At 32.7% G+C, this 16,901-nt stretch overlaps 1 protein-coding gene across 1 annotated transcript in view; it reads left to right on the plus strand.

Moving 5' to 3' along the window:
- Positions 1 to 360: 360 nt before the first annotated feature.
- LOC108363628 (uncharacterized) overlaps positions 361 to 16,901 on the plus strand; it is a 28,661-nt gene continuing 12,120 nt past the window's right edge. The window contains exons 1-2 of the mRNA XM_017617049.1: positions 361 to 765; positions 13,748 to 13,993. Of these exons, the coding sequence (XP_017472538.1) occupies positions 13,891 to 13,993 (103 nt within the window). The 5' untranslated portion in view covers positions 361 to 765; positions 13,748 to 13,890. The remainder of the gene's footprint in view (positions 766 to 13,747; positions 13,994 to 16,901) is intronic.

The following is a 16,901-nucleotide window of genomic DNA, read 5'->3' on the forward strand; positions in this document are numbered from 1 at the left end:
AAATTCGTATCACTTTTAAAGCAAATGGATCAAAACGGCAACACTGCATACATCACCGATTTCAAATGAATCAGCAACCAAAGTTTTTGGGTGTTTTACGCTACAATATCACAGATGCATATGTGCGTGTTAAATGTATATGTATATATATATATTTATGTGCATAAGTTTACCAGTTCCCAGTTGAATCTCGCTTGGACGTTCGCGCAAAATTTACATTACTAAATATATTGTTTTTGTATTTTATTTTACGATTGGGTTTCTCCGTACGCTCTTAAATGAATCATATAAACAAACAAAAAAGAAATAAATTGCAACTGAGCGAAAGACATCAATCACATATATACATACCTACCTGCAGCTCGTAACTACAAAAACCGTTTAAATTTTTTATATTTCAGTGAAATAAACCAAGTAAGACATTACAAAGCTTTAGTACATTTTAAGACACCGTACGCCACAGTCGTCTACTAATGCTTACACTACCATACAATACAGCAGAAAAAGCCAGATATTAAAGTGTCGTGCAAGGAAAGTGAAGTTCGGGCAGCTATAAACGGCCGCGTGTTTGAAACGAACCCACAACTCGAACCGACTAAAAGTTCACGAAATTTGTTTTTACTTATATATATATATGTATACATGTATTTATGAACATCACCAACGGTTTTACAACGGGGTGTTTGTTGTGCGCATTCATTTGTGAGCAGTGCGTTAAAGTGAGAGTTTGTGTCTTAAGTCTTTCGATTTCCCAATACGAAGCTGGTATGTGTGCGTGAAAAGCAATAAAGAAGTAGAGAAAAAAATATGCAAATGTTCAAAATTCGTAAACTAACCAAGTTTAGTGGGTGAAAAGATTTATTAATGAATTAAGGAAAGCAAATCTTGGGTTCATATATGTATATATGTATATATGTATATACATACATATACTTAGCACACAGTACGTGCCAAGTGTTTGTTTTCAAAGCATTTTTATATAATGTATAGTGTTTTGCATAAACTAAAAGTTTGTTCACAATATTTAAGAGAGTAAAAGTTTCGTAACTACTGATGTTTACATACATACATATGTATGTATGTTTATTTAAGCGTGAAAGTTTTGCGAATTGAATTTTGAAATATGTGCATATTGTATACTTATATTATGTAGTGTATGTAAGTATGATGTACAGAGGTTTCAAAACAAAAAGTGTATCATATAGAATTGTGAAATTAGCGCCATCAAAGGCTTAGCTTCAAATCAATGCTTGAAAATGCGATTTTTTAAGATATAAGTGCAGACATATGTACATATGTATGTATATCAAGATATGGCTGTATGCATCTGCGCCCTGTGCTCTTTCACTCTGTATAGATGTGAGTGTATGCTTCTTAGCGAAAGTGGATTCATATTTGTATGCAGATGTAAATGTATGTATGTATGTATGCGGTATGTTGTACATAAATCGAATGTGCACATTTATAAAAGAAATTGTTGGCAACTTTCTAACATTATACTAAAAAATATGGATATAAAAAATTAATTTTAAGAATTCTTAACTGGGAGATATACAAGTATAGTTTGGAACTTCTTTACTGGTTTATTAAGGTCGGCTAATGATATGTTCTATATTCCATTGTATATACATTCATATTTTATTACGTATGATTGTTTCCATAAAAATGTAAACCGAAAATGCAAGTAAATGAACTCAAATGGCCTTATAACTCAAAATTTCGTATTCAGATGGCGAAAGAAGGTTATGAAAACGTGAAACGGTGGAGAGAAGAACTGAAAAAATTAAATAAAAAATTTAATTTAGTATGTGTTACTAGTAAAAATACGGGAAAAATCTGTTACGTCCGTTATCACATTTTAATTCAAAATTAAACCAACAACGAAATGCTTTTAAAAATGAATTAAGTAATACATAAAATTAAGAATATCTAAAGGCTGAATTCTTTACTTATTTTCTCATAATTGTGCTGTTGCATTTTAACGAATCCAATTCGGGCCGGCTTAGGTCATGAGAGCACCGCATTGAAAAAAAAAATTTATTGTTCACATTTCTTATAAATTATAAGCTTTTTCATGGAGGAGATCCAACAATTCCACCTACGCTATCTCGCCCAGACTGTTGAATAAGCGTAGGTCCAAGTGATTGAGGCGCTTCAACTGTAGGCCCGTACATCGACACGGAATGTGGTCAATTGATTCTGCAGGTTTGGTAAATACTCTTACTGCAGATCTATTGGATGTCAGAAGGTCTTTGGCATTTTTCCTATAAAGCCGTGGCCATAGTAGTCTTGCGATCTTACAGTCTTCCCTTTTGTTCTAACGTGATCACTGAAGGTTGCTAGTACGGAGCTATCTGACTCATTAGTTGGCATAAAGAATTGCGATTTTTTCAAAAAGGGGCAGAATGGCGCTGGAAAGATTAGTTATATATTAATCTACTCACTTTTGTTAATACCTTATAATTTGCAACTCTTTGCACTAGCTTGCCCTTTGAAAGTTATTGTCTACGAAAAACGACTACAATTGTAAGGTTCAATCTCATACTATACATAAAAAACATTGAACAATCGGACAACAAAACACAATAAATAATAACTAGAGGACCATCAAATCTAATTTTACATATCTGGACTAATGTTTTCCATAATAACACTTTTTTCAATGTTTAAACTTTTTGAACCACAAGACTTAAAGTTAAGTAATATTTCCTCTAAATTCTTCTAAATAAGCACTCTAATGAAAAAAATATCGCCATCAGGATTTAATTTGAATACGTTTTTACTAATTGGGATATTCAGATTTAGGAAATAAGTTGAATTTTAAAATACAACACCAAAAAAATTTGACTTTACTAATGCCAAAAATATGACCATTCGCCGCCTCCATTAACTAAGTTATCATTGACAAGAATTTTCCTGTGATAAGTATCGCCAAATCGTCGGCCCCTATTCTATTAGTTTAAAGTATTTTCAGAATTTCGTTCACTCACCACCAGGCGCCAGAGAAGAAGTGATTGTACCTCCCCTGGAGGCGTGCCCCTGATGGTTTTCCTTCTCCCAGATTCCATACCTACGGTCGTGTTGATTACTCTGCTCTCGAGCATGGAGTCAATCCGTGCTATAGGTCGCTGAACACCATGTTCAGAGAGTGCACTACTTATTATTACATTGTCGAGGGCTCCTTCATTATTAATTATTCCACTTATTTTTGATTTTAACGATTTCACACAAATTTTATGTTTTCTCTTCACCGTTTCCGTATTTCGATTTACGAATTTGTATGCAATCGAAATTTCGAGTCGAAATTTAAATATATTAAATTTTACAGTTTCGAAAATGGGAGAAATGGGGTTTTCAATGCCCGGCTAAATACAAGGACTGTTTTACCGATCACATGTTATATGCATGATTTCGAAAACTTCGATAATGATGTTTAACTGGGAGATAGTGATAACCAGACATTGGGCAACCGGGCCTTAATATACTTAGAAAAGCAAAATTACAACAGAAATGTTTATTAAATAGTATAAAGCACCTGTTCCTACAAGTCTGCGCGTATGTGCCACTACTGACTTCAACGCAAAATTATATGTTTACTCAAGTTCCTGCAATAAACATAAAACATAACGTGTTTCTTTTCTATTTACCTCATAAAAGCTGTCATGATGAGGTAAACACACAATTTAACAGTACTTTGGTTAACAACTTCCACTAAGCCAGTGGTACGCAGGCTCACTCGCCTAAATGCTAGTTCATATATGAACTTTAGGCAACCGTAGTGTTATGCTATATAAATACAAACATATTTATCTACATATGTATGTTTCTATGTACATATGTATCTAAGTATGTGCATTGTACATTAGCTGATGCACATAAATAACAAGTGTCTAGTTAATTGCGTATGTATGTAAATATGTACATATTTGTGTCGGTGCCAACGGTCAAAAATATTAGCGGTTCATCTTTGCATAGCATAGACATAAGCCGCCATTGAGCTCAGCACTAAAAATTTGTATTTTTTTTACTGTAAGTCGCTAAAGCTCTTTAAAGTTCACACACTTAAACATAAATAAATATGCACACGCATAGGTGCAAATTACCAAGGTTGTTACTAAATTAAGTGGACATTCTATGACTACTATTTACGGGAACTACATGATCACATACATATGTATGTACATATAGTACACTCCTAGTCATTTGAATAGAGCGCCTTTTTGATTCTCAGTGCCTAGAGTTTGCCTTTTCTTTTATTTAATATTAATTAGGTTTTTATAAAAATTTAGCAAATTCTAGAAAAAACGTATAAATCCGATTTTAAAATTTTGTACAAATTAAAAAAAAATTAACAAAGGGGTACTTTATTCTTATTTAATAATTTAATAAGTTAATAATATTTTTAGAATTTTTCGTATGTGCAGTTTTAGTTTTGTAGCCATTCAATAAAAAAGCGTTGATATTTGATACCTTTTTTTGTTGACGGTGCTGCGCATTTTCTTCCACATAAACATTTTTTCGAACATACTTTGTATGAAAAAAATGCATGACACCAGTGTTGCCAACTTTTCAGTTTCAAAAAGCACCAAATCTTGGGAAAAAAGAGCGTTTTACCGCACTAAAAGCACTAATTTTTTTTTAATCAAATGATACTTTCTTTTATAACAGTTTGTGGTAAACTAAAGTAAAAAATTAAACAATATTCACATGTATAAATAAATACACATTCATGCTTGCGAAGTAATACCGAAGTACTGCACATTAAAACTGGTACATCTGGAGAAGGAACAATCGAATCGCAACAAACGAAATTGAATTTTAAAGGGGAAGAGCAATATGTACTTAATGATACCCTAAGTAGAAATGAACTGGTGTAATCAATCAATAATCAAGAAAATAAAAAAATAAATACTTAACTTATCTGAATGCAAGAACGTGGGTTTGCAACTTCATCCTTTTATCAATCATGGTTTGCTTTTTAGTGCATATAATTTGTAGATTCTTGTAAATTCAGAAATTTTTGTTCAGAAAAAAGCACTAAAAAGGGCACTAGGCACTAAACCATTTTTTTTTTGGCGTTTTAATTTTCAAAAAGCACTAAATCTAGTGCTTAAGGCACTAAGTTGGCAACTATGCATGACACTGTCAACAAAAAAAAAAAAAAAATGTCCAAAAATCGACGGTATTTAGTAGCCACTTGGATATTGCAATTTATTGTATTAAAATTGCAAGGGCTGTAAATGTCATTACCCAATTCACTGTTGGTCATTAGGATGACGCACTCCCTTGTTGACGTGTTTTATTTAATTGTATACACTATATTTATATAAAAAATGAGTGAATACATATTAAATAAACAAAGGGGAAAACTGTAAATGCTGAGGTTAAAAGGGTGCGCTATTCAAATGACTGAATGAGTGTTATCTGCATACCCACATTTCAAATGAAGAAACCAAGCTATAGAATACGTAAATATTCAGGTCCTCAGCAAGGCGAACGTGAAAGGTTTATACATACATACATATACATGTGTATGTTTGTACGCCGGAAAGTGTGTGCCGGTGTATGATTTTTGTTTTGAATGAAGATAAAATTATACTCAATACATTTGGCATGTGCCTCTCGGACGTTGGTAAATATTTAGAGTCTAGTGCCATTGATGTTGGTATTTTCTTTTTCTTTCGCCGCGCATTTCCTTGATTTTACTTCCTTGTTTGTAATTGTAAAATAAAGCAATTGTTGTTACTTCACTTTTGCATGAGACAAGGCGAAATCGGGGTCACTCAGCTGGCGCTTTACGCATACATACAAATACATACATATGTATGCACTGCATAGCCAAATGGCAATCATCATTAAATGTTGTGACAGCGTTGCCGTTTTGGTCCAATTGGACCAAAATTGGTAGCTTCATTCTCCTTTGGTAGTTTGGTTGGTTTGATGAAGCTTTTGGTAGGGAAAAATGTTTTGAAAAGTCAATCAAAATGAGTATTAAAATTTGTTCACTTACTTTGCGTTTACACGTTGAAAACATTGCTTTCACTTGCTCACACGTACATATAAGTTTTCTTTGTTTTTTCCACATTTTACTAAGCACACAATTTTCTGCAAACAAAAACTGGCTTCCCAAAGCTATGATCGATCAGCTGTTGAAATTGAACAAAAATTTGCCTATCGTCTTGAAAGAAAAATTGGTGATAGGCAATTTGCAAAGTGTGAGTGTATGCAAATTGAAACAAAATTTGGAATTTTTTTATTGAAATGCATAAAATCTCAGATTTTGTTTTTTCAAACATAAAATTTTTTTGATATGAATTGAATTAATCTCGAAGGTATTTTTACATACATTTATTACAAAAGTTTTTTACACAATACGTTAATTCTTTTATTTAAAGCCCCAATTTGTTTTGTTTAGCTTTAAATATTGGTATGAATGGTTAACCAACACCGTAAACAATATTACACTGTAAATGTGTGTAGCTAGAAACCCCGTAAATTCAAGAAATTTCGTTTTAATGTTGAACAAAAATTTGGTAGTTTGGAAATTGATTTGGTAGGCATTTTGGAACCTAAAACTAAACTCAAGTGGCAACACTGGTTGGTGAAACAAAAGCGCAGAAAAAAATTATTGCGAAATTGTGTTTATTGCATTTATTCGGGCGAAAACTTGAAAATCGGCTGTTTGTGTATATTTTCTAAGTGCTTTTTCATTTTATTTTTTGTTTTCCCTGTTAATATGGCCCCTAAATTAGCCTGGGAAGCTCATACTCATACACATTTTAGTATTTTTATGCAAATATGTATGCCTGGGTACGGCCCATTCAAAAAAGAGCGGCAAAAAAGAATCATAACGGTGAAAATACATATGTCCTGACCGTTAAAAAAGCATCTACATACATACATACATACATACATATGTAATAATGTGTAAGGTTAATTGTAAAAGTTAAAAAATATAATATTTATATGACTGTCCCTCACTGTCCGTCACTGTTTATTTGGACTCATCGAAATGGATGAATAAAAAAGTAGAATCTAGTGAAGAAATTCCATAACAAAATTATATCTAAATTTTCGCTGTTCTATTTTTATTAACGGCCGCTGTAGCCGAGCGGTTAGATGACACCATTCCGTAGGATCCCTGGTCGGAGCAACAACTAAAATTGGAAAAGGTTCGGAACTTAGGAAACATTTACGCTGGATTAAAGATATTTTTTATAACAAAAATTATAAATTGAGTACTTCTATGAGTTTTGTGAGGGCTGGTATTTGCTTATTGGCACAAGACCCGCTGTTGCGAAGAAACAAGGGACAAATTTCAAAATTCTCGTGCGTGGACCAAAAGTTGTTAGTTTTGTTTTCTTATTTTGAAAGATCAAATAGATTGCCTTTTCCTTCCTGGCTCTTTCCTGTCCGCTGTTAAAATCAAAAAATCACTAAAAATCACCCAACGAAAACCTTTTTTAATATTACTTTTTTTGTCTACTTGAAAGTTTGTAGTAACTGTAAGCAAATGACAACTCAAATGACAATAGTGTTGCGAATTTCATAGACTTGTTTAGTGACCCTTTAGTGAAGCTTCTCATAAAACCATGAAAATTGTAGGTCACTCCATTTGTGTAATAATATCCGGACCGCCATCACAAATTAGAGGAGAAGCCCGGCCAAACACCCTGATATAACTAAATTATTTTCGCAGTGCACCTAGCAAATGTGCGAACGCCATCGGCTCCATCCGAACAACTACTGCCAATGAAAAAGTTACAAAATAATTTAGTTGTAAAGTGCAAATTAGTTTACACAAATATCTAAAAACATGTTGCTTAAACCAAACTCATTGAGTAATACCCACTCGTATTCGCTACGAATGCATGCTTTACGAACATTTCTTTTAGTATTTGTACTTATCACTATGTACATACATATGTATATGGGGATGGCAGCGATTGATCATTCGATTAAATTAATCGATTATTCTTGTCCAATTAACGATTAATTTGTATCGTAGTTTTGTGTTTCATTAATCGATTAATTGTAAAATTATCGTAAAATTATTTTCAAGAAATATGAATTCTGTATTTGTCTAAAATCCATCCATCGAACATTCTTTGTTGCTAGCTGCATCAACTTTACTCGACCAGAGGTTCAAAAAAAAATTATTTCAAAGACCCCTTAGCATAATGTGCGCCGATGATTCTTATGAAAACGGGTAGCGAGTCGTCACTACACTGAGGGAAATAATGCATAGTAATACTTTCATACCAAAATTTGCCACGCACGTATTTGAATGTCCACATCTGAGTATAAGTGTACATACCCCTGCAAAAAATGTGAGTCGCATGTTACTTTGCGATTGCTCCCGGAATCATCCCGGATTGGTCGCTTTTTTTGCAGGGTATGTATACCAAGCATGCAGAGCGCTGTCTGTATCTGAGTGCTCACAGATGCTTGCCAAAATTTGTTGATTTTCGAACAACATATAAATTAATTACTTTTTTTTTAATCTTAATTATGAAAAAGCAACCGTGAAGTGCAACATGAACGCTTCATTTTAATATGGGCCTTTTTGAATTGAATATTTACCTCTATACAGTACTTCCATTGACATTTATATTAAGATCAAATACATTTCTGTTTGATTTAACTATTTTTCCCTCAGTGTAGAATCAGTAGAAATGAGTTTGATCTTTGGGCCCCTCATAAATCTCTTGTACACAATCGAAGGCGAAAAAATGATGATTTGGGTCACCCACAAGATGAAATGTGTTTTTAATTAAACTTTCTTTCGAAAAAACCGTCATTTATGTAGTTGGTACCTCGGAGCTGGTGCTACAGCCATCGTGAAACGCAACCGCTTAACAACAAAGCGCTTATCAAAGCTTTTGTTTTTGCAAACTTGGTTAAATGATAAATTATTAATGCCGCTAAAAATACTCGTTTTATTTTATTAGAGGCTAATTAACTGGAGAATTAGAAATTCTTTTTGGAAAAGTATTTATGTGAATACTCACTGTAAACAAGAGCCTTTAAAAATTCGATTAATCGATTATTTCTCAATAATTGCAATTAGTTGCAATTAATTTTATTTGGCTTGTGTTTATTCATATGATTAATTAATCGATTATTTTAGTTTTTTGGCCATCACTATATGTATATGTTACCGTTCACACACGACTGCCACTTGCCACTGTCTACATTCATACCAGGGATGTTGCGAATATTTGCATTCCCATTCGTTATGCGAATGATTTGCATCATTTTAGACATAAAATAAAATGATACGAATGTTTTGCGAATGCGAATGCGTACATGGACAGAGAGTCCACTTTAATATTGTTGAAATGGCCCTAAGTCTGTCTAATCAGGGTGCGGACAATAACCGGCTTTTACCTTCAGGCGCTAAACGGTTAAGAAGTATATCAAGCAAATTGATGTGTCTTCAACAAGGACTGCTAAAAGTCTTATAAGCAACCTAGAAATAATTTTAGATTCCACAAGCGAAGGCGAAGGCTCGTATGGAGACATTAAAAAATGTGAAATTAAAGCACAATTGAAGCCCTACCTTAAAGAAAAACGAGCCTATCTCGGTAAAAATCCTATCGATTGGTGGAAAACTAAACTAAAATACGACAAATTGACAGATCTGGTCCGCAAATATTTGAGCGCTCCATCTGCCAGCGTTCCAAGGGAGCAATTGTTCTGCGCAGCCGGCCTTATATACGAGCCTCTAGAAATCGCCTCATGGGAGAAAAGGCAGTCTTTTGAACTTTGACTACTAGATTAAACAACTGCACAGGTTAAGCACTCGTTCAATGTTCTAAATAATAATCATATATTTACTGCTTCTATATTGGCAGTAAACTAGTAGATAGTTTTGAGCCAAATGTTCGTTTTGCGAATGCGCAGGATTTTCATGTATTAGTATCTGTGAATATATGAGACGAATGCATTCAGACGAGTTTGATGTATCCTCAGTAGGGTTTGCAAAAAAATTTGAAGGGGATTATTTTGATCGGGGGTGCTTAAGCCCCTTTGGTGACGTTGTTTACTTATACAAACTGAAACTGTATGATGAAGTATTAAAATTTGATTTTTAAGCTGCCTGCAAATTACAAAAAAAAAACGCTTTGAAAATTTGTAAAATGATTAGCACTTTTTTATTTTGGAATGTTTAATTCAAAAATATGTTTCCATTTTTCGCTGAGTACAAATTTACTGACTAACCAGGTAAAAACGAGTAAATAACTATAAAGACTCACTTAAATTTGTATAATATTCGCATTGTTTTTCATTTGGTTTTTTCGCAATTTTTTTTTTTCACAAAAGTAGAGCTGATTATCTAACAAAAACTATATAAATCCGAATTTTTTGGCTAAAATTTCTAGAACTACACATGTAAAGCTAAATATATTATACAATTTATAGCCTCTTTTTCACTTAAAAAGCATCTGTGTGACATTTCTACAATTAAATTTATTATAAAATTAATAAAAACGACGACTTAAGTTGATTATAACTTTTTTAATGTTATTCCTAACATTCGCATTCCGAAAATTCGCATTCGCATTACCGAATGTGTAAAATATGACATTCGAAACATCCCTAATTCATACATACATATGTACATGTGCACATAAATGTACATATCTATATACATAAATAACATATTCACATAAAATTACCACAGTTGGTTGCTGGCCAAACGCAATAATTTGGCATCAAATTGGACAATGTACTTTTCGTATGTGGGGCAACAAACCACAAACAATTCGGGCAATGTTGATTTTACCAACGATGTTATCGAACTGTTAAGTCGGTGCATTATATAGGTACATACACATACATATGTACGGTGGTCGTATGAGCATAAAATCATACACACATATGCCTTATTAGATAAATCTAAGTCACGACCACCCACCCACAATGTATTTTATTGTAACAAAGATGTATCTATGTATCTGTATAAATATTAGGGTGTAACATTACCACATATGTTTGTATGTATATCCGCTTGGCCACGGATCCCACAAATGCAGTTTTGTAATTAAATCAGGGACCCGAACTTTTATAATAAAAGTCGTTAGTCGTTGGTTTTAATTACAATTAAGTTTTCTTCGAAGATCCCTTCTTTTGCCGAGATCGGCATTGCCAACTATATTTCCATTTAAATGAACCTTTTGTTACTATTCAATGGCCATTTTATTATGAAAACACTTCTTGTTTAAAGTACATTTAACTGACACTTTAACTAAAAGGAAACTTTTGCAAAAGGAACTTTAAGTGTTTCATTATGAAATCGGCCCTTAATCAAATAAAGCTCTGTTAATATGATGTACAAAGTATTTTGAAACTTGTTTGTCTGATTCCTTAAAAAAAAATTGCACTAAGAAGGCTTAGAACCAGCCATACATAATTCCTTTTTTAAGTTATAGTAAAAAAGCATACCAATTCAAAGGGGTACAGTATTTCACTTTTATAGCCACGTTTTACGAAAGCGATTTAAGGAAATAATTATTATTGTTTTTATCTGAATTTAATATGAAAACTGACAGAAGGGAAAAATCCTTTTTCGATTTATTTGATGGTAAAACTGGCAGTATATCTGGTCCTTAAAAAAATGTCAAACATGTTACTTGAATTGTTTATTCTTTAGTATATTTGGGAAATTAACACCTAAAAACTATTCGCGTATGCGAAATTGTAAAACAATTTATGATGTGTGTCCTAATGAACCGGAACCGGAAATAAAATGGATATACGAAGAAGTGACACAACTCAAAATTTGGCATCTTTTAAATTATACACTAAAAATGTACACAGATCTTTTATTTACCATTCAGGCAAAAGCTGGAGCAATTTTTATTATATATTGTTGAAAAAATATATATATATATGATTATCATGTGCTAGGAAATAGTTTTTCGCATTTTCTGACGAACGTCTAATTTTGAGTTGTGTCACCTTTGAAGATTGTGTGCGATATCTAAACTGGTAGTACACTTTGAAAAAGCATTTGTTCCCCCACATTCGACTCAGTCAAATTCGGATTATCGGGTTCTTTTGATACTTGAAATTTGTAAAAAAAAAAGATTTTTCAGCTAAATATTTTGTTTTTATCTAATATCGCGAACTGCATTCCTTATAGTTTGGCCAGCTTCTCGTTGCATATATATATATTTTTTTTTTTAATCTTTCAAAACGATCAACCACTCAATATTTCAATTAACTCGGATCGCAGCATAGGTAACGAGTTTCGTTTGTTTTTGGGGTCTGACTATGATTTCGCAACTAATTCTTTTCAGTGTATGTATTCTATGCGACAAATCAACTGAATTCCACTGTTAAAGTGAAAGCGATCCATGGTGCTCTCACTGATTAATCATCATCGCTGGCAAAAATATGCAACTATCTACTCGCATGCATACATCCATTTATATGTACATACATACATATATATGCAAGCCAACTTGGTAGCAGCAGCTTAATCTCAAAATGTTACAGCTTACAGTTATACATGTGTGCACATATAAATGCACCTTACCAAAGGTGTTTTTTTGTGTCTGCATGAAACCAAACTTGTATAGTATGTACACACATATACATAAGTATGTATACATAACACAAGAGCAACAAGTGTTTTTTCTTTTCAGTTTTGCGAAATTTTTATTATACTATACTAAACATATTTCGGTTATACGAAATTTCGGGGAATTTATAAAGACTAGGGCTGCTCTAAGCACTTGATAAACACAAAATTTTTATAATTTGTAATTTTTTTATTATTTAACAAGAATTGGAATTCTAGCACAAAAATCAAAAGCTCTTTTCTTGATAAATTATCAGGATTGAAAATGCTTTTGCAAAGCCTTTACAAATTGAAATTTCATATGAAAATTATAAATTTTGTATAATAAAAATTTTGCTTCTATCATTTAAATACTGCATATGCTGGCATTTGAACCTGCGACACACAGAATTCATAGCCGACATCTATACCTACTCGACAACGGCAGTCAAAAGCTTTTTTTTCCACTCAAGTGGAAAGATCGAATCCTTATCATTCGTATGGAGGTTTGATTTGCTTTAAACAGGTAAAATATCGTAATCAAAGTTTTGCGAAATACTTGAAGAAAATGGCCATAAGAAGTTTCTTTCCTCTCCTGAAAATTTTTTAAATTGAAAATTAGAAACGTTTAACTCAAAGCCGTTACCGTTGCCGTTTCGTTTCTAGTGATGCATTTTAAGATGCACCTCAACTTTTTTTGAAATGTCAGTTAGGCCTCATATTAAACTATACTAAAAATTTTAAAGTATTAGTATCAAGAAACACGAATTTATATGGCACTTTTTAAAAAGCCCTATCTGTTTTTTGTATAAAGTTTTTTTAGTTATCCGGTAAAACGAGAAACTTTTTTGTGTATAGCTTTTGTGAATTGAGCTAACTATATGTATGTACGTACATATGAACATAGTATTTTTTATTATTTGAACGCCAAGCAAAATTTATAAAAATTAAATGGATATTCACGATCTTATGCATTTTCCATATTATTTATAGCTTTGTTCTTTGTATTTTTTGTTTTTACACTTTGCATGTATGCATGTATGTACTATGTACATATGTTTGTTATTCCTCAATTAACGAACATATATATATATATATACATATATTACTAGCCATTACATGTACATAAGTATGAGTTGTACATATAAATGTATTATTATTTCTTCATTGCCGTTTCAGTGTCTTCAACTAACAAAACGAATTTTATGCCAAAACTTGGTTTTTTCTCAACCGCTTTGCTATAGTAAAATAAATACAAAAAAGCGAAAAACTTGTCTTGTGCTGTGGTTTCATGCTGTTGCCAAATTTTGAGTTTAGCGAAAATGGCGCGGGTGAATGAACGAGAGTTGCTGCTGCAACTTATACTCCTGTCTATATGCACTTACGCGTGCGTATTCAATGCTGCCGAAGCTAAGAGATTGAATGGTGAGTAATGTTGAAGTTAAGTTTATGTGCATACGAGTACTATGCATATGTATGTATGTATATGGGTTATTCCATATCACATTTAAATACATATACATATAAAATAAAAAATAAAAAACTTTTTAATATACCAAATTAGAATAGTCCCATAGTCAGTCCCATAGAATTTGTTTTGATAACTTTTGATTTTAAAATTTTAGCAAAAGTCATTATAAACAATTTATGAGATTGAAAACGAAAAACGTGGACCCGTTAACCGAATTGATGTCGGTTTTTTATGGCTTAGAAAATACTTATTTTAATCTCAATTTTTGTTTAAATTTCACATCGCCCAGTATGATATTTAAAAAAAAGTAGACTATTTTTATGACACTTTAGACACCAAAGGCAGCACCATAACACTCATAAACGTTGTTTATTTTAATGCAAAGCATTAAACAAAAGAAAATTTACAGCAAAAGCAAAGTACTTTTTCAATCAACAGAAATAATGAATAATGTTGGTTCAGATTTTTCTTGAGAGCTGTAAGTTTAATAAGTACTTAATTAATTTCTTGTTGGTTATTGATTTAAATAGAACATAGTTTTTTTTTATCCGTAAACATATACATATACAATAGACACCGACATATGTACATACACACACTAAGCAGGGAACCAATGCAGTCACTTTCCATCCCGCCATGTTGCACGAACGTGTTGAAACTCTTTAAGTGAACAAACATGTCTGAAGATCAAACACCCAACGATCTAAAGTCATTTCCGCTGTGATAAACTAGTAAGATTTTAGTCAACATAAAACTGGTGTAAGATCCATATACACACATATGCATACATATGCACATATGTACATACATATGCGTATGTACGTACTCGCAATAGGCAAAAAAGTCAAGAAAGAACGCTAGCAAAATGAAACATTAGGAAAACACTGTGTCAGTCGGTCAATGGGCAAAAGCTAGCAACATCACTTAGCATCGTCGTGTAGCGGTAGTACATATGTATGTATGTATGTAGCTTCGTGAGCCACTCGTTATGTGCTAACAACGACTCTACGACACAATTGGTTTCCTATATACCAAATATAGTAAGTTTCGCTTTCGTTTCAGAGAGCCAATATCGGAGAAATGGTTGAGTTACAAGAATGATAGAATACAAGATTGCGCCGATCAGAGAGGATTTTTGAGAATAACTTTTGTGTGACGTCACACTGGTGCAATTGCGAGAGAGAAATGCCAAAACGTGAGCAAGAATGGAAGAAGAAGAAAAAATGTTGCAAGGAAAACGTAAACAAGTTGCACCAGTGTGACGTCATGCAAACAACGATTCTGTCAAATTCGTTAAGAGAGGAATAGCGGTCCGAGATCGGCGCAACCTTTGTATTCTCTCAATCGTGGTTGAGTTATACAAAATGCGCTTTGTACATATGTACATATATACATATTATGTACTATATAGTATGTTTGTACACAAACGTGTACATATTTAAATACATACATATGTATGTATGTATAATACATATAAGCGCTAGGAGATGCACACGGGCTCATCCATAGATTTCCTCACGCTCAGGCAGTTTTATGTGTGCCGAAGAAAAATCGCATTAACACAACAGGAAGTAAATATTTCCTTCTAGCTTTACAAATTTTTATAAACACCCTTGCGAGTTCTCGAGTTTTCTAATTATAGGCGTAAAACTCGTTTTCGTAGAAATGGTGTAGAATTCTCGAAAATCAATATTTTTCGATTTCTCTTTAGGAGACTTCCAATAATAATATCCAAGGGTTTATTTAACCATTTTTTAATATTAACTATTTTTATAGGTCTCTCAAAACCCCTCAAGGGGACCAATAAAAAAAAAAATATTATTGTTGGTTTAGGTAGATACAAGATGTATTAAACAAGGTGTGATTGACAACTCAGTGCGGCTCTCTTTTACGGTACTATAATGTCAAAAAATATAAACAAACGGTTCAAAATTCATATATTTTTTGTATTTGACATTATGAGATGGTTCTTTTGAGAGCAACGTCCAGTTCAATCACACTTTGTTAAATACATTTTGGATAGATATGCCTTTTTGAATAGTTGGCAATCCTAATCAAAAGTATTCTTAAACTAAAATCATTTTATTTGACAATTTTATTGTGGCGTATTAACATTTCTTGCAATAGTGTTGCTCAGTTCTGTACCACGATTTTGTTTTTTTTTTATGAAAACTGGAAAAAGTATAAGCGGTAGAAGTTATAGCACCTGACTGTGATAAGCGAACATGACAACGCCACTTGCCCTTGCTGTAGAGCTCTTTAACACCCAACAGTGGTCCGATTTATTCGTAGATTGCGAAGATTTAAAATATGTTAAACAGAATAAGAAAACAGTACAATAGACGGTATGTAGTCTGAGGCATGGTAGGAACACCTTTCCGCAAAAATACTGTGGCCAGCGTAGCTTGACTTGGACTTGCGAGGGCTATTTTTTGACGAAAAAATTACATCGACGTCGACAACTATGATAGGGTCGGTATCTCATGGTCCATTTGGCTCAATATTATGACAATGCAGCAAAAGTTATTTAATATAAAAAATTGTCTTTCCAAAAAATTTTTGTGTACGCCTTTTTCCATTGATAACCACGATATCTTTTATTTTTTTTACATTTTGAGGACAAAAAGTATACAAATCCATCAATTTTAAATATTAATATCGTTCTGAGAACACTAAGTTCTTAAAAAATTGCGATAAAGCGAATTACTGAAACATAGTATTTTAGATACTATTTCCCAAAGAATAGTAGTATAAAAATAATGAACGACAGCACTGAAAATAAGCATCCCAATCTTGTCAAAATTACAACAACCACGTTGCTACTGACAAAACCTTGTTATTATTCCATCATGGTCAGAGTGT

The sequence above is a fragment of the Rhagoletis zephyria genome, unplaced genomic scaffold (genome assembly GCF_001687245.7).
Source record: "Rhagoletis zephyria isolate East Lansing unplaced genomic scaffold, Rhagoletis_zephyria_1.1 Rzeph_scaffold_01320, whole genome shotgun sequence".
In the NCBI taxonomy this organism is placed as follows: Eukaryota; Metazoa; Arthropoda; class Insecta; order Diptera; family Tephritidae; genus Rhagoletis; species Rhagoletis zephyria.